Source organism: Panulirus ornatus, chromosome 57, assembly GCF_036320965.1.
Source record: "Panulirus ornatus isolate Po-2019 chromosome 57, ASM3632096v1, whole genome shotgun sequence".
NCBI lineage: Eukaryota > Metazoa > Arthropoda > Malacostraca > Decapoda > Palinuridae > Panulirus > Panulirus ornatus.
In genome coordinates, this window is record NC_092280.1 from 6,592,648 (window position 1) to 6,613,679 (window position 21,032).

The window sequence follows — 21,032 nt, forward strand, 5'->3', positions numbered from 1 at the left end:
GTATCACCTTTTGTTAATATTTTCATGGGAGTTTATTATCTATTTTTAAGACTCTTTGCTACATAATGAATGCAAACCATGAATTTGTTGTTGTGTACAGACAGAGCATATGAATTGTATTTCAGTAAATAATTGACTCTCGTTTGTATAATAAGATTTGATCATGTATCAATTAGAAGCTGATTTTCCTATATTGAATATATATACGTGACGTCACAATTTAAATCTCTCATTGACTCGCCATTGCTTCCGTTCTTTTGACCAATCAGCGTTGCGCGCTGGTCCTCGCTCGACCAATCAACAAGCAGCGCGGCATTTAAACCAAGGATCACGTGACCACCGCGGTGTTTGAACAGTTGAGGAGAGTCACCGTTCAGTTAGCTTGAGTCTCGCTAGCATCAGATATTTTCGGAAAACACGCCATAGCCATTGATTAATTACTAGTGTTTGTGAAGAAGATGGCTTTAAGAACAACACAACCTCTCAATGTAAGTGTATCTTTCCGGAGAAGGGTGTAAGAAAGTGTGAAACACGGTGAAATGTTTTCAAGGTTCGCCATGTTGGTTTTGGTAGGCTATGTTCAAGTTAAATCTCCAGTGATTATTACTTGCCACGAGCATAAAAGTCAACAGGGCAATGGTTGCTTTATTTCATGTATTTATATATGATAATTTCACTACAATGGTGCATATTTCTGGTTGGTGTCGTGAATTCTGTCTTTTGAAGTATTTTCCACATTTTGATCTTGTGTCTAGCATTTGACTACCAGTTATCTAAATCTGTTGGTGAATCTGTCATTTCTAAGTCACTGCGACGTCAGTTCCGTTATTTGCAAGCTAGACGCTTCGTAAAGTGAGTCTTACATTTGTAATGATTTATAAGCAATAGAGATTGTTAAAGATTAATACAAAAAAGATTCTAATGTCTGTGTTTGTTTCAAGGGTTGGCCTTAATAAAACACAGTACTGGGCTTTCCACTGTAAACTTGAGAAAGCGGTGGAGCTATACCCAAAGATTATCTAACCAACTTCAGAGTCGTAATCTGTTCCTGTAACTTTGGTCGCCCAGTTCTTATCAGTGTTTTTGTCCGATGTCTCCCAAAGAGATTTTAAAGCAAAATAGCATGAAAATGATAAGCACACGTATACCTAACATATTCAAATACCACTAAAATTTCCAGTAACACTATAACATGCCCTGTTTATATGAAGCTTAAACAGTATTCTCTAAATATTGTTAATGTTTATTTTTTTTTACGAATGTAATGTAAATTTTGTCAAATTTGTGACATTTAGCAATCGGTTGACCATGTGGCGTGTGGTGCAGAGTTTTGGGACAGGAACAGAAGCGAGAACAACACAACATTGCAGAGGATTTTGTAGGAACACACGAGTGTCATACTGCAAACCACTTGGATTTTCGTGGTATTGGGTGGCTTTATTGGCACAGCGTACCGAGATGATAGCCTCATGGCCAGATTATAGGGTCTGTGATACGGGGTGGGCCTTATGTAATACCGTACAGTCTCCAAAGCCGAGGTAAATTGGCACTGAAGTGACCAAAGTCGTTCAGCGGACATTGTGTACTCGGCTGTAATAGGTAAGTACTTTTCTAAAAGTTTAACCGAAATCAGGCTTGCAGATACATATAAGTGAATAAATACTTACTCCAGTAGAGTCAAAATGAATTCATTAACTTGGAATATCAGTTGTGAAATATTGAATGTCATCACATTTATTCAAATGAAGAAATATATTTGTGAAAAGGCCATAGGTCAACGAATTTGCAGGTTATATTATCTCAAGTTCAGGTTGTTATAAGACGCAGTACATAGTGCACTTATACAGTAATACACAGACAAGCTGTGTGATTTTCATTTAGGTACTTTGTGGTTTAATTTGAGGAAATTCACTTTAATTCTGCTGCATTGTGGGGAAAGTGATTCATTAATTAGTGTTAAGGGTTTGTTTTTAATATTGAACTTTTTTCTACGAGCTGCTTTAAACACAAACAGTGTGGATGGCATACCTTTTATAATTTGTTTGCATGTTGTGGGGTTTTGTTACACCCAGTGATGTGACCCAGTGCCTCTACTGAACACTTGTTTACTGGTGCTGGGCTCAACACCTTTCGCTATTGCTGAGCAGTATGTGAGCCATTAGTGGATTGTGTACGCACAACTGGACTGCTTAAAACCATTCATACAACTTTAGGTGCACTGAGGCACAGTTGATGGCAGAAACAAGATTCAGAACTCGCATGTTGTCCTAGGAGCTCATTGTCCTGTACTGATGTTACTCTGTTATATATTGTAATTTTGCTACAAATCTTTCCATGCTGATGCAAGAAATGCACGACTCCTTGATTTTGCTATCAACATTGAATGTAAACTATAGGTGGGATCTTGTTCCTTTGGGTATGTTACAAGACTTTATGCACATTCTTTAAAAATGTGATGTATTTATAAACAATTGAATTATGGTAAGTCATGAATTGGTGGATGCATGTGATCTAAGTTTATATGTTATACTCCAGTGGAATCGTTATTGCCATAATCTACCATAGCTGTACGTGTTCCATTTATAGATAGAGTAGGGACTTTGGGCTACTCTTAGCTAGTTAATTAGTACATTCCTTTGTTCTTGTATATTTACTAAGTGAAACAAATTTGATTTACATAAGACTGTCAGTAATTACACACAACCTAAGTTACACTTATATTACTTGTGTGCTTTTTTGTGTGTACATATATATATTATTTTTATTGTACTTAATTGTCGCCTCCTGTGTTAGCGAGGTAGCGCAAGGAAACAGATGAAAGAATGGATCAACCCACCCACATACACATGTATATACATAAATGCCCACACACATGCATAAACATACCTATACATTTCAATATATACATACATATACATACACAGACATCTGCATATATACACATGTACATATTCATACTTGCTGCCTTCATCCATTTCCCGTTGCCACCCCACCACACATGAAATAGCACCCCCCTGCACGAGATAGTGTTAGGAAAAGACAAAAGAGGCCACATTTGTTCACACTTAGTCTCTAGCTGTCATGTATAATGCATCGAAACCACAGCTCCCTTTCCACATCCAGGCCCCACTAAACTTTCCATGGTTTACCCCAGATGCTTCAAATTACCTGGTTCAGTCCATTGACAGCACGTCGACCCCACTATACCACATCATTCTAATTCTCTCTCTTCCTTGCACGCCTTTCACCCTCTTGTATGTTCAGGCCCCGATTGCTCAAAATCTTTTACACTCCATCCTTCCACCTCCAATTTGGTTTCTGTCTTCCTCTTGTTCCCTCCACTGAAAAGAGAGAGAGAGAGAGAGAGAGAGAGAGAGAGAGAGAGAGAGAGAGAGAGAGAGAGAGAGAGAGAGAGGATGTGAGCAGATGCAGCCGTTCTTAGTCTGTTCTTGGCACTACATCGCTATCACTGGAAATGGTGATGAAGCATGAAAAAATGCAGAGTAACAAGTATGTTATGAAAGTAGTAATGACAGGCATAAGTGCAGATTGAGTGCAGCATTAATTTTAATGAGATATAGTCTTAATTTAAAAAAATGTCATTTCAGCTGATTAGGCCAGACAAGGGACTGAAAAAAGTTGAAACCAAGTTGGTGCAAGGACCAGTTCTACAGCGGCCTGCTCTGGGAGAAGTCAGTAATCGTAATGTGTCTGTCCTTGGACCCAAGGGTCCTTTGAAGCCTCTTGATATTACTAGGAAACAGCCCATTGTACCCAAACAAGGGAAGCCAAAGATTACTACTAGTACTTCACTATCTAGGTGATGATATTGAATTTTCACAGTCCCTCTTCTAATGTTTAAAATTCTAGTATGTAGCCGAAATGTAATTCTTAATGGGCTTTTGTTTTTTGTTATCCATAAATTCCATGCACATAATTGTGGCTTTGTGATGTCTTCCTGGATCAAGATTTGTATGGATTTGTATGTCAGTGTTCATTCTTGAATTATTTAAATTTTTTCTTTAGAATTATGGAGTTATCAGCAGAACTTACACAATACATTAATCTTGTTTTGTCATTGAATATATCACTTATTGATGAATTTACTTTTGCCAGGGTCCAGACTATTGATACCCAGTTTTTAAGCTGTATTTTGCTGTGGCATCATTAAAATATGCTTAAGGACAAATATACTGACATTTTCTATTAAAGGCTGATTTTGTGCATTGAAAGTATATTGCTAAGGTTATTTTTGTTCAGATCTGTTACAGCTAAAAAGCAGAAGTGTTGCTGGATAATCTACTCCAATTCTATAGTACTTCAAGATCAAATTGTTTTGTGTAAACATTGCATGTTTGGGTATAGATGTATCAGTAATGCTTAACAGTTGCAGTTTAACCCCTTTTATGTGTGTTTTGTAACAGTATTCCAAAATTGTTTTGCACTATGGTTACCTGCATTATATATTACTAGATACAGCATAAGAGCATTTGTTTTGCATAACCAATTTTAGAGAAAACTACATGGGTGACATAATACATTCTTGCCCCCTTACTGATTTTAACCCATCTCGTCTTTCAGGTCAAAGGTATTTTCAGTATACTTGTGCTCACTCTATAAATGATTATCCTTCACTGACATGTAATGCTTCTTTCTGCATCATATGCATCTTAGTTAAGTCCTCCCTGAATACCTGTAATAAAAGTCTTTGAGGTTGATAAAAGCTGATCAGTTTTTCATAACTTTCATCTGGTATTGACACCTGAAGAGCAATGTTAAGCGTAGGACAATTTTATTGGTACTGTAGTGTTAAGTAAATGTTCTTTGCTTTTAGAGTCACTGGCAAGGGAAATACAAAGTGTTCAAATGATGCTGTGGAGAATGTGGAGGAACAGATGGATGTGGAGGAAGAGGCTGAGGTGGAAGAATTATCGATTGCATTTTCCACTCAGTGTTTGAATGTTGAGAACATAGATGCTGAAGATGGAAAAAATCCCCAGTTAGTTTCCGAGTATGTGATGGACATTTACAAGTACTTGCGTGAATTGGAGGTATGTATTACAAACTGGTTTTAGCTTGCAATCATATTGGTTCTTTGTAATTGCATGGACACTTGTTGTATTTGTAGTTATTACTTTTAGTGGGGAAAAAAACATCGACATTGATAGATGTTTCAATTTAATAAGACATTTTCAAGATCAGTGTGTGTCTTATTGCAGTAACTGGTAAATTAACACAGCTGCACAATCTAGGAGTATTGGTACGAACAAGTTTCTCACCGATTTTTATTGTATTGGGAAGATGATCAGTTTACTTGTTTAACACTTGTATCAAATTAATACTGTATTGGTAATGAGTTGATTAAAAAGTAATGCAATGTTTTTACAGTTATGGTGAAATGAACATTCTTCTTCACATTCTTAATGTTACTAGAGCTGTTATTACTTAAACATGAGATATTTATCTGCCTGAGGTTAATAATGTGCACAATCTTGGGATAACTTTTAAATGAATTATCTTTTAAAGAAGGCATTTTTATCTCTGGGGATTGGGTAATAAAAACCCACCTCACTTATCTCATGTGTTGCAAAAGCAAATTAAGAGTTTTGGGGGATAGGGGCTGGAGACCCTTCAATCCTTGTATTATTACTTTACAAGAACATTGGATAGGAGTTTAGTAGTTGGTAGGCAGCCACTGTGGGAGATACATTGCTGGCAATACATGCCTGGGTATGTGGAGGGTTAGTGACGACTGCTTAGTGAGCCAACACTTCATTGGTTATGTTGCAGTCCTCTGACTTGTGTAGCTGTCTTTCTGGCTCACCCATAAGTGGACTGCTGGCATACTCTCCTTGGACATACAATCTCTCCTTGTCACACACAACACTTTACAACCCTAACTCATTCTTCGTAATTCTAGATTTTCCTGTGACGAGCACTTTGCGCTAACCTAAAGTTTTCGCAAAATGGTGTTGGGAATAAATAGAAGCAATAGGTTGAAGCACTAAATAGAAACTTTAGTCAAAAGTAATTGCTAGGAGCATTAGGTAGAAGCAATAGGTTAGAACATTAGGTAAACACATCAGGTGAAGTAGAAAGTATGATCATTAAGTAGGAGCCTCTGGAACACTTAAGAGTTGCCTCCTTACAGTAACCTAACAAGGTTCCCAAAGGGGATGGGCATCAGAGGTATAGATAGGAGTACATTAACAAAAGAAAGAAACACAAGAAAGTCTTCTCAAAACCTCATTGAAGTATATTGAATGTGCATGGATGTAACTTAGATGAGAACAAAGAAGACATAGGTGCTATGTTTAGTGTGAGGAATCTGGGTGTTCTGGCTCTGAATTAGAATGAGTTGAAGGGGAAGAGTGTAGTGTTTGGGGTGCAAAGTTTGGGATTATTTTGAAAGAAGGGGTGGCACTTATGATGGAGGAGGAGCTATAGGACAGGTTGAAGAATGGAAGGAAGTTCAAGGTTGATGAAGGTTTGATTGAAGATAAGTTATTAGAGGTGGCTGATTGTTAGCATTTATATAGCTGGTAGTGAAAGGAGTTAAGAAGAAAGGGTTACTTTTTGGATGGGCTGAAAGAGTGCTTCGTCAAGTTTGATGTAAGGGTGCATAACTTGTTGCTCGGTGCTCTGAATGCAAGAGTTGGAGATGTAGTATATGATGGTATAATCAAGGGCATGAGGTGCCTGGATTATTGAAAATAGTGTACATCCTGTTGAATTGTTAGCTGAAAAAGGACTGGTGATTGGGAGTAACAGAAAAAAAGGCAGAGAGGCTTTGCGTAAAAGAAGGAAGGACAACACAGTTCTCCTGACACCTTACCTATGCAGCTGAAACATGGACATGGGATGAGTCAAGAATACAGGCTGTGGAGATGAGCTGTTTGAGAGGGCCTGCAGTACGACTAGATAGAATGAAGAAAGAAATGAGGGGGTGTAAGAGGGATTTTTTTCAAGCTCTTTTGGGATTTGTAGCAGATCTGAATATTCATTATTCAGTGACTTTTTAGTGCTCCAGATACTGTTTATTCAAAACTCCTTTTAACTTTTAAACTTGTACATTTTGACAGGAGAGCAACAAAGTACGACCTCGTTATCTGGAAGGGCAGGTGATCACTGGAAAGATGCGTGCTATTCTTGTGGACTGGTTAGTCCAGGTGCACCTGCGCTTCACACTACTTCAGGAAACTTTGTATCTCACTGTTGCAATTATTGACAGATACCTACAGGTAGGTAATTGAAGACCGACAGTAATTATTGTTCCATTTTTATGTGTAATTGCCTTTATTGCCTTACTGAAGTAGTGTTAGGAGCAAATAAAAAATGGTCTCATTTGCACATATCCGTTCTGTAGCTGTCATGTATAATGGATGAAATCCATAACCTGCTATCCATAGTCAAGACCCAAAACCTACTGTGGGTTATCTGGATAACTTGAAATGCTTGTTAAGTCCACTGACAGCATGTCTCTTTCCCCCCATATGTCACATTATTTCAGTTCAGTCTGTAAGATGCACACCTCTCACCTTCCTGAATGTTCAGGCCCAGATACAGTAAAGTCTCTTTCAATCCAACTCTTTGTTTTCTCTCTTTTTTTGACATACAGATCCTTTTAGTCTTCCTTCATTATCCTTTCCATATACATGAACCATTTGAGCACACACTGGTTGACCATCTCTTAATACACTTCACTTTTATGCTTTCATCCTTTGCACTGTTGACTCACCTGACACCAGATATCAGAGCCATTTCAATTCCAGCACATTCGTGTTTTTTATCTTGTGTTCAGAGCCCAAGATATGGCCACATATATTCCAGAGTACATTAAGTACCCCACAACTTCCACATTTAAACTTAAAGTACTCTGTATCACCCCATGCTGCACTCTGTTATCTTACAGTGAACCTACACATGTGGCTCTGATTTCGGAAAGTGTTATGACACCTTCCTTTGTTACCAATCTTGCCTTGGGCATTGCTACTAATATCAGATTGTCATAGATGATGGGAGTGGCTTACTGTTCTGGAATCCCACTCAAAATCAGTCATTCATTTCCTCAGATTTCTCATGTTATTTATCTTAACTTTCCTCATTAACTGATTCATATAAGTGTTCCTCCTCATTGCTCAGGGTATCCAACATTCTTCGTATTGACCGCAGGGTCACTATGTAAACACTGTCTTTTCCTAGCGCTACCTCGCACACGAGGGGGGAGGGGGTTGTTATTTCATGTGTGGCGAGGTTGCGATGGGAATGAATAAAGGCAGACAGTATGAATTATGTACATATGTATATATGTATATGTCTGTGTGTGTATATACATGTATACATTGAGATGTATAGGTATGTATATTTGCATGTGTGGACGTGTATGTATATATATGTGTATGTGGGTGGGTTGGGCCATTCTTTCGTCTGTTTCCTTGTGCTACCTCGCTAACGCGGGAGACACTGACAAAACAAAATAAATATAAATATAGTTTGAAGAACTATACAACAATGTTGTATGGTTGCGAGGCGTGGGCTATGGATAGAGTTGTGCGCAGGAGGATGGATGTGCTGGAAATGAGATGTTTGAGGACAATGTGTGGTGTGAGGTGGTTTGATCGAGTAAGTAACGTAAGGGTAAGAGAGATGTGTGGAAATAAAAAGAGCGTGGTTGAGAGAGCAGAAGAGGGTGTTTTAAAATGGTTTGGGCACATGGAGAGAATGAGTGAGGAAAGATTGACCAAGAGGATATATGTGTCGGAGGTGGAGGGAACGAGGAGAAGAGGGAGACCAAATTGGAGGTGGAAAGATGGAGTGAAAAAGATTTTGTGTGATCGGGGCCTGAACATGCAGGAGGGTGAAAGGAGGGCAAGGAATAGAGTGAATTGGAGCGATGTGGTATACAGGGGTTGACGTGCTGTCAGTGGATTGAATCAAGGCATGTGAAGCGTCCGGGGTAAACCATGGAAAGCTGTGTAGGTATGTATATTTGTGTGTGTGGACGTGTGTATGTACATGTGTATGGGGGGGGTTGGGCCATTTCTTTCGTCTGTTTCCTTGCGCTACCTCGCAAACGCGGGAGACAGCGACAAAGTATAAAAAAAAAAAAAAAAAAAAAAAAAAAAGTTTGAAGAAAAGATGCAGACTGTCAAAGTGGTGAACAGATGCAGCGGGAGGTTTTTTAGGGTTGAGTGTATTTCATATGCAATGAAAATGTTTGCTGTGTGTAAGCTGTTCTCTTCAGTTAAGGATAGGATACATCAGAGTAAGCTGTTTTGACAGATAATTACAGAAATGGGGTGAGAAAGATAAGAATACTGTAAAAGTGCAAGATGGCATGTGATGAAAACTTCCTGCAAGTGACCATAGCTCTAGTAGGATTATGAATTTCATAGATTAATTTTGTCTACAGCTTGAGAGGAATGTAGCCCGCAGTAAATTGCAACTAGTTGGTGTGACAGCCATGTTTATAGCCTGCAAATATGAAGAGATGTATTGTCCAGAAATTGGTGACTTTGCATACATAACTGACAAGGCATATACCAAGACGGAAATTCGCAGAATGGAAGTCAGCATTCTGACAAAGCTCAATTTCAATGTGTCGTATCCTCTTCCACTACACTTTCTTAGAAGGAACAGCAAGGCTGGATCAGTAAGTAAAAACAATATTTTTTTTCTTATTTTTACACCTGTTTGCCTTTCCCACTTTCATTATTTAGCATCAGGAACAAACAAGTTTCTCATTGGATGCATCTAGTCAATAGCTGTTGTGTATAATATACCAAAATTAGTCTCTTTTTATCCCTGGGGATAGGGGAGAAAGAATACTTCCCACGTATTCCCTGCGTGTCGTAGAAGGCGACTAAAAGGGGAGGGAGCAGGGGGCTGGAAATCCTCCCCTCTCGTTTTTTTCTTTTTTTTAATTTTCCAAAAGAACAAAGGAACAGAGAAGGGGGCCAGGTGAGGATATTCCCTCAAAGGCCCAGTCCTCTGTTCTTAATGCTACCTCGCTAATGCGGGAAATGGTGAATAGTTTGAAAAAAAATAGTCTCTTCTAGCATGAGCCAAGCCACATTGATTACTATCACTGCTTCAAATGCCATGGTCTAGCCCATTAACAGTAGATTACCCCCATTCTCTCCCCAATTCTTTCTGTCCAGTGTAAGGCTATTGCCTTCCTAAATGTTCAAAACTTAATACCACAAAGCCTCCCTTAATCCATCCTTTTATCTGCTTAATCTCTCATCTTTCATATCCTTGAACCACATCTGTATACCCTGATTGGCTCTCTCAGGTAATCTAAGTACTTCACCTCTCTTTGAAAATATTTCTCACATAGTCTGTCACCTATCCATATTTCATTCTTATGCATTTCATTTCCAATTTATGGGTTCTCTTCCTCTAAAAGTATGTAAAAGTACTTAAAGTGGTACAAGTTTGTTTAGTGTATCTGATCATTTGTATGGGAGAGTGGTGATTGTGAGGGTTAAGATGTGTACAGAGCATCAGACTGGAGACCAAGAAAGTGGTTTCAGTTGTGGTAGAGGATGTGTGTGGATCAGGTGTTTGTTTTGAAAGATGTGAGAAATACTTAAGAGTAAAAGAAGGATTTGCTTGTGACATTTATCGATCTAGAGAAAACATATGCTAGGGTTGGTTGAGATGCCTTGTGAAAGATCATAATATGGTGCGAGAGGGAAGCTACTTGAAGCAGAGATTCTTTTTATCAAGAATTTAAGACATGTTTATGAGTAGAAAGAGAGAGAGAGAGAGAGAGAGAGAGAGAGAGAGAGAGAGAGAGAGAGAGAGAGAGAGAGAGAGAGAGAGAGAGTCAGTCCTTCCCGGTGAAAGTTGGTCTATGGTGATGTTGCCAAGGCTGTTTAATTTCTTTATGGTTGAGGTTGTGAGGAAGGTAAGTGCAGGGTCTGGAAAGAAGGGTAAGTATGCATGCTGTAGGGGGTAATGGGGCCTGGGAAATGAGTCAGTTGTAGATGATGACAGCACTGGTAGAAGATTTGTGTGAGAAACTGCAAAAGTTGGGGAATGAGTTTGGGAGTTATTGTGAGAGAGGTTAACTGAGTAAATGTGATTAAAAGCAAATTAATAGGTTTAGCAAAGGGCAGATGAACAGGTTTATTGGGGGTGTAAGTTTGAAGGAAATTTGGAAGAAGTGAAGTAGAATTGAGTAGTCGTAAGGGGGGTGAAGGTTCTGGGAACATGACTTCGAGTGCCCTCACAATACAGCCTTTCTTTTCAGACACTCCTTAGTACTCCCATGACCTTAGCCAACTCATCCACCCCATGGATAACTTAAGCTTCCAGTCTCCCTTCTGGTGCCATGTCCATGCCAAGTTATTGGTAATACTTCTTTCTTCTGCTTTTCTTCATTTAAACTTGCACTCCAACCTTCTGTCTCTCTTCATAACCTTACTTTTATTTAACTTGACTTTCTTCTTTCACACTTACTCCCAAACACAAACACCAGCTTCTGCAGTTTCTTGATTGGGTCACCAGAGGCATGTCATCAGCAAACAAATGACTCGCTCCCCCCCCCCAACAGACTGCAAACCTGCCCCTTTCTAAGAACCTCACTCGCCTCCCCATCCATAAATAGATTAAACAGCCATGTTGACATAACACATCCTTACTGCAGACTAATCTTCACCTGAAACCATTTCCTCCCCTCCCCATGTAGTACAAATCAGTAATTACACAGATACATTAGATAAACCTCATTTAACAAGCTGTTTATATCCTACATAAAGCCAAAACTAGAATGTGCATCTCATGTTTTCACATGAAGAAGCACAAAGAGCTCATAGGGGAGGTTCAAAGGAGGGCAAAAAAGATGGAACCGAAATCAAGAGAAATAAGTTACTTGCCCACCATGAAAGAAGGAGATGTGAAGGGGTGATCTGATTGCAATCTTTACTTTTTTAAAACCTTGATGACATGGACAGTTAGCAGTTCTTCAAGAGTTGAAGGGAGAGAATAACCAGAGGATTTAGTATGAAATTAAAGTATGAAATGTTAGAAAATTAAAGAAGTACATTGTTGTATGAGTGCTCGATGAATGAAATGGAATAACATGAGATTGTTGGTGAGTTGGGGCCTCAGTAATGTAAACTCCCTTTCTGTACTGTACAATAATGTAATTTCCTTTCTCTTTTCCTACATGCAGACATCCGTTACTCACTTGATGGAAACTCCCTGGTGTTTCTTGTAGCTTTCATATGAACCCTGTTTTGCATGTCTGTATGATACGAATGGAGGACCCACTCCTTTATTTTGTTCTTCCTCTCACTGACCTTGAACTCTATCCATTGAATATTCCTGAACCACTTCATCCTCCTTATTTTTAAGCTTTTTCATTCTTAACCAGAACATTTAGGCTTCTCTTCTTAAACATATCGCCAAACTTACCCTTTTTTTCTGATGAAATTATATACGTGTACACACAGACAACCTAGAATGAGCCTTCGAGGTATAATCTTCACTTTGGTGTTCCTTCCTTTTCAGTGTTTAGAAAGTGATGATGTAAGAGAGGGGGGTTTCTAACCCCATGCTTCCACTTGATAGTCACCTCATACAACATTTTGGAGATACATTAGTAGTGCTCTTTTCTCTCCTCTCCTGGGACAAAATATAAAACTTGATTTTATTCATATGCATTTGTCTTTTGTATGATGACTTGTTGGTTGTATTATGATAATGCTTTTGTGGAAGCCTCGAAAAACCAAAGCACATAGTTAAGGGGAGGGGGTAGGGGATGTAAAAGTGGTAATTTAAACATTCTTTGAATGATTTACTGTTTATTCTAGGTTGATGCAGCTCAACACACATTGGCAAAATACCTTATGGAATTGTGTCTGCCAGAGTACAACATGTGTCATTATAAACCATCAATAATGGCTGCTGCTGCTCTATGCCTTTCACTCAAGTAAGTTCACAGTTTTGCATTTTCTTTGTGTGCCAATTAGATAAGGCTAACCTGAGTTTGCAAACTAAATTTGCTGAATATATTAAGGTTGTCTTGGACTTTCTGTGTACCTGTATCATCTGACATCATGGCTTAATAGTTGTATTTAGGTTTGGTGTTTAAGTCTGATGATCATGGCTGGTATGTCCATTTTAAAAGACAGGGGGCTTAGAGCTTGCAATTATTGTATTGTGAAAAGTTATATATTGTGTATTGTATGTACATTTGGATGACTGTGTTCAGTTTGATTATTTTTGCAGGCTACTGGATGGTATTCCCTGGAGTGACACATTGATATACTATTCTTGCTACTCTGAAGATCAGTTAATGCCTGTTATGTGCAAGATGGCTGCTATAATAAATAAGAGCAGTTTCACCAAGCAACAAGTAAGTTTTAGTTTACAGTAATTGCTATATCCTTGGAGTGGGCTTTGGGGTGCTGAGGGCTGAGCATTCTTGAGGGTTAGGAGCTATGTCCTGTCATTAGGCTTATCCAGGGTACACAAAGTTAGTGTGGCAAGGTTGTGAATGGTGGGCCATGGATTTGATATAATATACATGACAGCAAAAGAATAATGTTTGTAAATGAGGCACTGCTCAGGTGTTACTGAAACTGTCATGCTAAAGTGGGAAAGATATTTGAGGCCATGTTTTTGGTCCTGATGTTACCTCACTAACATGGGAAATTATGAACATGTGTACGAAAAAATGTTCAGCAGAGATTAAAAGCAAAGTAATTTTCAATACATTTTATGAAAGGCGAGAAAAAATTATTAAAACAATGCTGGTGGCAGCACACCTTAATGCATGCTTATGATCTGTTTCACTTTTTATAATTATGGGGTGGTTAGGGAGGTATATGCAAGAGTTTTAGAGAGAGGGGGCAAGTACGCAGTCTATTGGGAATGAGAGGGCTTGGAAAGTGAGTCAGTTGTTTGCAGATGATACAGCTATGGTGGCTGATTCAAGAGAGAAACTGCAGAAGTTGGTGACTGAGTTGGGGAAAAGTGTGAAAGGAGAAAGCTGAGAGTAAATGTGAATAAGAGCAAAGTTCAGTAGGGTAGAGGGACAAGTTAATAGGGATGTAAGTATGAATGGAGAAAAATTGGAGGAAGTGAAGTGTTTTAGATATCTGGGAGTGGACTTAGCAGCGGATGAAACCATGGAAGTGGGAGAGTCACAGGATGGGAGAGAGGATGAAGGTTCTGGGAGCGATGAAGAATGTGTGGAAGGAGAGAACATTATTTCAGAGAGTAAAAATAGGTATGTTTGAAGGAATAGTAGTTCCAACAATGTTGTATGTTTGTAAGGCGTGGGCTATAGATAGAGTTATATGGAGGAGGGTGGATGTGTTAGAAATGAAATGTTTGACGCCAATATGTGGTTTGAGGTGGTTTGATTAGGAAATGAAAGGGTAAGAGAGATGTGTGGAAATAAAAAATAGTGGTTGAGAGAGCAGAAGAGGGTGTGTTGAAATGGTTTGGACATAAGGAGGGATTGAGTGAGGAAAGATTGACAAAGAGGATGCATGTTTCAGAGGTGGAGAACAAGATTTTGAGTGATCGGGGCTTGAACATACAGGAGGGTGAGAGGCATGTAAGGAATAGAGTGAATTGGAATGATATGGTATACCAGGGTCAATGTGCTGTCAGTGGGCTGAACCAAGACATGTGAAACGTCTGGGGTAAACCATGGAAAGGTCATGGGGCCTGGAGTTGGATGGGGAGCTGTGGTTTTGATGCATTACACGTGACAGCTAGAGACTGAGTGTGAACGAATGTGGCCTTTTTGTCCGTTTTCCTGGTGCTCCCTCGCTGGAGCAGAGGACAGCGATGCTGTTTTCCTGTGGGGTGGGGTAGCGCCAGGAATGGATGAAGGCAAGCAAGTATGAATATGTACATGTGTATATTTGTTATGTCTTTGTATGTATATGTTGATATGGTATGTTGTATTTTTCAGGCTGTGAGACAGAAATACAAGGCCAGTAAACAAATGAAAATCAGTGACATTCCCCAGCTAAAATCCAAGATCCTAACTAAGCTAGCTGAGAGAGGACCCTTTACTTAGATTACCAGTCTTGAGTTTTTGTACAGTGGAACAGGTTGTACTGGTCTTTGTATATATTTGTTATAAGATGCCAGATACAGTCTGTCTTACTTTTGTGATAATACAGGATGTAGTAATACTCTTCTGTTCTCTATACATATGTACATATATGTCTTTATATATAAATATATATTTTTTTTTTATGCTCAGATTTAATGTGTACTTTTTAATGAAGGTTCTGAATGAACAACCTTTTCAAGTTGTGGCTTGATACTCAAATGCCATTCAAATAGTAAAAGATATACTTTGTTTCAGAGAATTTTAATTCTTTTTTTGTGTGCAAATAAGAGCATGGTTCTGTATAAGACTCGAGGCATTTCTGCCACATTTACATTTTTATTTCATATTTTAGTATTTTGTATGTGAGGATTTCAGATATAACTGACAACTGTAAGTGAAAATGAAAAAAATGTGCAAGATTATTTGCCACCTCTAGAATGATCTTAATACAACTCTTAGAAAATTGAGTTTATTCAAGATATTTTTCTTTTAGATATGTATGTAATGTAAGCTGCAGAAATTTTACAAAATGGGTAAAAAGAATAGCCATAAGCATGAAGATGATGTCTGTTCTTTGATATTGCCTGATCTGATCACTTTGCATGTTAACTTTAGACTTCATATAAAAACCTCATTGCCTAATATGCAGGCCACAGTTTTATAGATTTTATTATACTGTAATATTTGTTCCTAATATTTTGGTTGAATACTTGTCGCTCTCTTTATGAATGATGTATTCTTCCAGGAATAAAGTGTTTTGTGAATTACTTTAGTCTGCAATATTTCCTATTGCTACTTGGAAGCGTAAAAAAATAACATTGGCATCATTAGCACCTATCCTGTCTTCTCACTGTAAGAAATACTGTATGATCACTTAAGAGCCAAGCCCTTGAAACTACTTAATGGTTTACATTGAACTATCCACTCTTCTCACTGTAATGAATACTTTATGATCATTTAACAACCAAGCCCTTGACACTACTTTGTAGTTTACATTCACTGCATGAGAACAAACATAGACTATTTTTTTCAACTTTGATTGCAGTTTCCCATACCAGTGAGGTAGTGTCAGAAACAGATTAAAAAAAGGCCACATCTGATCACTCCCATTCTCCAGTTGTCATGTGTAATTCACCGCAACCATAGCTACCTATACAAAACCAGGCCCTACAGAACTTTCCATAGCCTAACACTGATGCTTCACATGCTCTGGCTCAGTCCACTGATAGCTCATCTACCTCTGTGTACTACATCATTCCAATTCATTCTATCCCATGTGTGTGCCTTTCACCCTCATGTATTTTCAGGCCTTGATCACTCAAAATTTTGCTCTTTTTCCTTCCATCTCCAATTTGGTTTTCCAGTTCTTGTTCCCTCCACTTTTGACATACATCATCTTTGTCAACCTTTCCTCACAAATTCTTTATATGTCCAAACCATTTCAGCACATCCTCTTCTGCTTTTTCAACCACACATTTTATCACCATACATCTCTTACCCTTTCATTATGAACTTGATCACATACTGTCCTCCAACTCTTTTCCAACAAATCTACCCTCCTCCACACAGTGCCATTTATGACCCAAGCCACACATCTAGATAATACGGTTGAGGCAACTATTCCATCAAACACTCATTTTTGCCCTCCAATATAATGTTCTCTGTTTCCACACATTCTTCAGTGCACCGAGAACCTTCACCACCTCCCCCCACCTTATGACTCGCTTCCATAATTCCATTTGCTGCCATGTCCACTCCCAGATATCTAAAAAACACTTCCTCCAATTTTTCTCCATTCAAACTCACACCCTAACTAACCTGTTCCTCAATCCTGCTGAACTTATTAATCTTGCTTTTATTCACATTCACTCAACTTTCTTTCACACACTTCCAGACTGTCATCAACTTCTGCAGTTTCTTGTTCATTCTACCAACAGTGTTGCATCATTAGCAAACAACAACTAATTCACTTCCCAGTCCCTCTCGTTCCCAACAGACTATATACTCGCCACTCTCCCTAAGACTCGCATTTGCCTCCTTTACCACCCCACCCATAAACAAAGTGAACAACCATGGTGACATTATACATCCCTACTGACTTCTACTATCTAAAGATCAAAACGATTACTTTTATATAATGTTCCTTCCTACTACTGAATGTCTAATGTTACTTCCTACTTCTTTCTAATGGTCCTATCGTATTGCCAAAAGGCAGGGCTACTACATAGTACTCACTGCAGGAAAATCTAGAATGACGAAGAATGAGTTATGTACGTTAATGCTGTCAAATAATATGCGTAACAAGAAGAGAAGGGATTTGTATGTAGCATTTATGGATCTGGAGAAGGCATATGATAGAGTTGATAGAGATGCTCTGTGGAAGGTTTTAAGAGTATATGGTGTGGGAGGCAAGTTGTTAGAAGCAGTGAAAAGTTTTTATCGAGGATGTAAGGCATGTGTACGTGTAGGAAGTGAGGAAAGTGATTGGTTCTCAGTGAATGTGGGTTTGTGGCAGGGGTGTGTGATGTCTCCATGGTTATTTAATTTGTTTATGGATGGGGTTGTTAGGGAGGTGAATGCAAGAGTTTTGGAAAGAGGGGCAAGTATGCAGTCTGTTCTGGATGAGAGAGCTTGGGAAGTGAGTCAGTTGTTGTTCGCTGATGATACAGCGCTGGTGGCTGATTCATGTAAGAAACTGCAGAAGCTGGTGACTGAGTTTGGTAAAGTGTGTGAAAGAAGAAAGTTTAGAGTAAATGTGAATAAGAGCAAGGTTATTAGGTACAGTAGGGTTGAAGGTCAAGTCAATTGGGAGGTAAGTTTGAATGGAGAAAAACTGGAGGAAGTAAAGTGTTTTAGATATCTGGGAGTGGATCTGGCAGCGGATGGAACCATGGAAGTGGAAGTGAATCATAGGGTAGGGGAGGGGGCGAAAATTCTGGGAGCCTTGAAGAATGTTTGGAAGTCGAGAACATTATCTCGGAAAGCAAAAATGGGTATGTTTGAAGGAATAGTGGTTCCAACAATGTTGTATGGTTGCGAGGCGTGGGCTATGGATAGAGTTGTGCGCAGGAGGGTGGATGTGCTGGAAATGAGATGTTTGAGGACAATATGTGGTGTGAGGTGGTTTGATCGAGTAAGTAATGTAAGGGTAAGAGAGATGTGTGGAAATAAAAAGAGTGTGGTTGAGAGAGCAGAAGAGGGTGTTTTGAAATGGTTTGGGCACATGGAGAGAATGAGTGAGGAAAGATTGACCAAGAGGATATATGTGTCAGAGGTGGAGGGAACGAGGAGAAGTGGGAGACCAAATTGGAAGTGGAAAGATGGACTGAAAAAGATTTTGAGTGATCGGGGCCTGAACATGCAGGAGGGTGAAAGGCGTGCAAGGAATAGAGTGAATTGGAACGATGTGGTATACCGGGGTTGACGTGCTGTCAATGGATTGAACCAGGGCATGTGAAGCGTCTGGGAGTAAACCATGGAAAGTTGTGTGGGGCCTGGATGTGGAAAGGGAGCTCTGGTTTCGGTGCATTATTACATGACAGCTAGAGACTGAGTATGGGCAAATGGGGCCTTTGGTGTCTTTCCTAGCGCTACCTCGCACACATGAGGGGGGAGGGGGTTGTTATTCCATGTGTGGCGAGGTGGCGATGGGAATAAATAAAGGCAGACAGTATGAATTATGTACATGTGTATATATGTATATGTCTGTGTGTATATATATGTGTACATTGAGATGTATAGGTATGTATATTTGCGTGTGTGGACGTGTATGTATGTACATGTGTATGTGGGCGGGTTGGGCCATTCTTTAGTCTGTTTCCTTGAGCTACCTCGCTAACGCGGGAGACAGCGACAAAGCAAAATAAATAAAAATAAATAAATAAACAAGAAGAGACTGCATGTCTGTGGATGGATGACAGCAGTCCATGTGCGGGTATGGCAGAAAGAGAAGACATCTACCTGGGTCAAAGGAGTGCAACTTGACAATGAACTAACCCCTCCTAATACCCAAGCTGGTAGTATTAGTTATATGGGAAGTGAGAGGGTCAGGGAGAATGGTTTTGTTAAGTGAAAGCTTTGCAGGAGACGAAATTCGGCAAGACGGCAGGTTTGGATGGTGTTGCAGTGGAATTTATAAAAAAAGGTGACTGTGTTGTTGACTGGTTGGTAAGGATACTCTGTATGTGTGGAACATGGTGAAGTACCTGATGATTGGTGGAATGCATGCATAGCCATTGTACAAAGGCAAAGGGGATAAAGGTGTGTCCAAACTACAAAGGCATAAGTTTGAGTATTCCTGGGAAATTATATGGGAGGGTGAAGAGCAGTGTGGTTTCAGAAGTGGTAGAGGATGTGTGGATTAGGTGTTTGCTTTGAAGAATGTTTGTAAGAAATAGAAAAAAGGTGGATTTACACGTAAAACTTACGGATCTGGAGAAGGCATAAGATAGGGTTGACAGAGATGCTTTTTGGAAGGTCTTAAGCATACATGATGTGGGAGTTAAGTTGCTAGAAGCAGTAAAAAGTTTTTACAAGGGATGTAAGGCATGTGTACAAGTAGAGAGGAGAGTGATTGGTTCCCAATGAATGTCGGTCTGCGGCAAGGGTGTGTGATGTCCCCATGGTGGTTTAATTCATTTATGGATGGGGTGGTTAGGGAGGTAAATGCAGGAGTTTTGGGAAGGGGCAAGTATGCAGTCTGCTGGGGATGAGAGGGGCTGGAAAATGAGTTGGTTGTTGTTCGCCAATGATACAGCTCTGGTGGCTGATTCAAGTGAAAAACTGCAGAAGTTGGTGACTTAGTTTGGAAAAGTGTGTGAAAGGCAAAAGTTGAGAGTAAAAGTGAATAAGAGCAAATTTATCAGGTTCAGTAGGGTTGAGGTTGAAGGAAGTTAATTGGGATGTAAGAGGCGAAGGTTCTGGGAGTGATGGAGAATGTGTGGAAGGAGGTAATGCTATCTCGGAGAGCAAAAATGGGTATGCTCGAAGGAATAGTAGTTTCAACAATGTTATGTGGTTGCAATGCATGGGCTATAAATAGGGTAGCATGAAGGAGGGTGGATGTTCTGGAAATGAAATGTTTGAGGACAATATGTGGAGTGAGGTGGTTTAAGTAATGAAAGGGTAAGAGAGATGTGTGGAAATAAAAAAAGAGTGGTTGAGAGAGCAGAAGAGGGTGTGTATCAGAGGTGGAGGGAACAAGGAGAAGCATGCCTGAACATACATGAGGGTGAGAGGCATGCAAGGAATAGTGAATTGGAATGATGTGGTATACTGGGATCAATGTGATGTCAATGGGCTGAACCAGGTCATGTGGTTTTGGTGCATTACAATGACAGTTAGAGACTGAGTGTGAACGAATTTGGCCTTTTTTGTCTTTTTCCTAGCGGTACTTTGCTGAAGCAGAGGGTAGTGATGCTGTTTCCTGTGGGGTGGGGTAGTGCCAGGAATGGATGAGGGCAAGCAAGTATGAATATCTACATGTGTATATATGTATATGTCTGTGTATGTGTACATGTTGATATATATATGGGCGTTTATGTATATATTTATGTACATGAAAGGAAGGGCCATTCTTCGCCCATTTCCTGGTGCTACTTCGCTGATGCGGGAAATAGCAATTAAATACAATAAGATAATAACCTCCCTGATTGGTGGCTGCCCACCAATTACAACTTTTTGTTTTTTTTTGCTTTGTCGCTGTCTCCCGCATCTGCGAGGTAGCGCAAGGAAACAGACGAAAGAAATGGCCCAACCCACCCCCATACACATGTATATACACACGTCCACACACGCAAACACACACACCTACACAGCTTTCCATGGTTTACCCCAGACACTTCACATGCCCTGATTCAATCCACTGACAGCACGTCAACCCCGGTATACCACATCGATCCAATTCACTCTATTCCTTGCCCTCCTTTCACCCTCCTGCATGTTCAGG

General features: G+C 39.5%; 1 protein-coding gene across 1 annotated transcript; it reads left to right on the forward strand.

The window, feature by feature from the left end:
• The first annotated feature begins 327 nt into the window (after window positions 1–327).
• Window positions 328–15,850, forward strand: CycB (Cyclin B). The gene is made up of 8 exons (XM_071694403.1): window positions 328–488; window positions 3,609–3,820; window positions 4,835–5,051; window positions 7,083–7,241; window positions 9,413–9,652; window positions 12,822–12,940; window positions 13,240–13,366; window positions 14,939–15,850. The coding sequence occupies exons 1-8, from the start codon at window positions 459–461 to the stop codon at window positions 15,044–15,046; spliced, it is 1,212 nt and encodes a 403-aa protein (XP_071550504.1). The 5' UTR covers window positions 328–458; the 3' UTR covers window positions 15,047–15,850.
• Window positions 15,851–21,032: the final 5,182 nt, after the last annotated feature.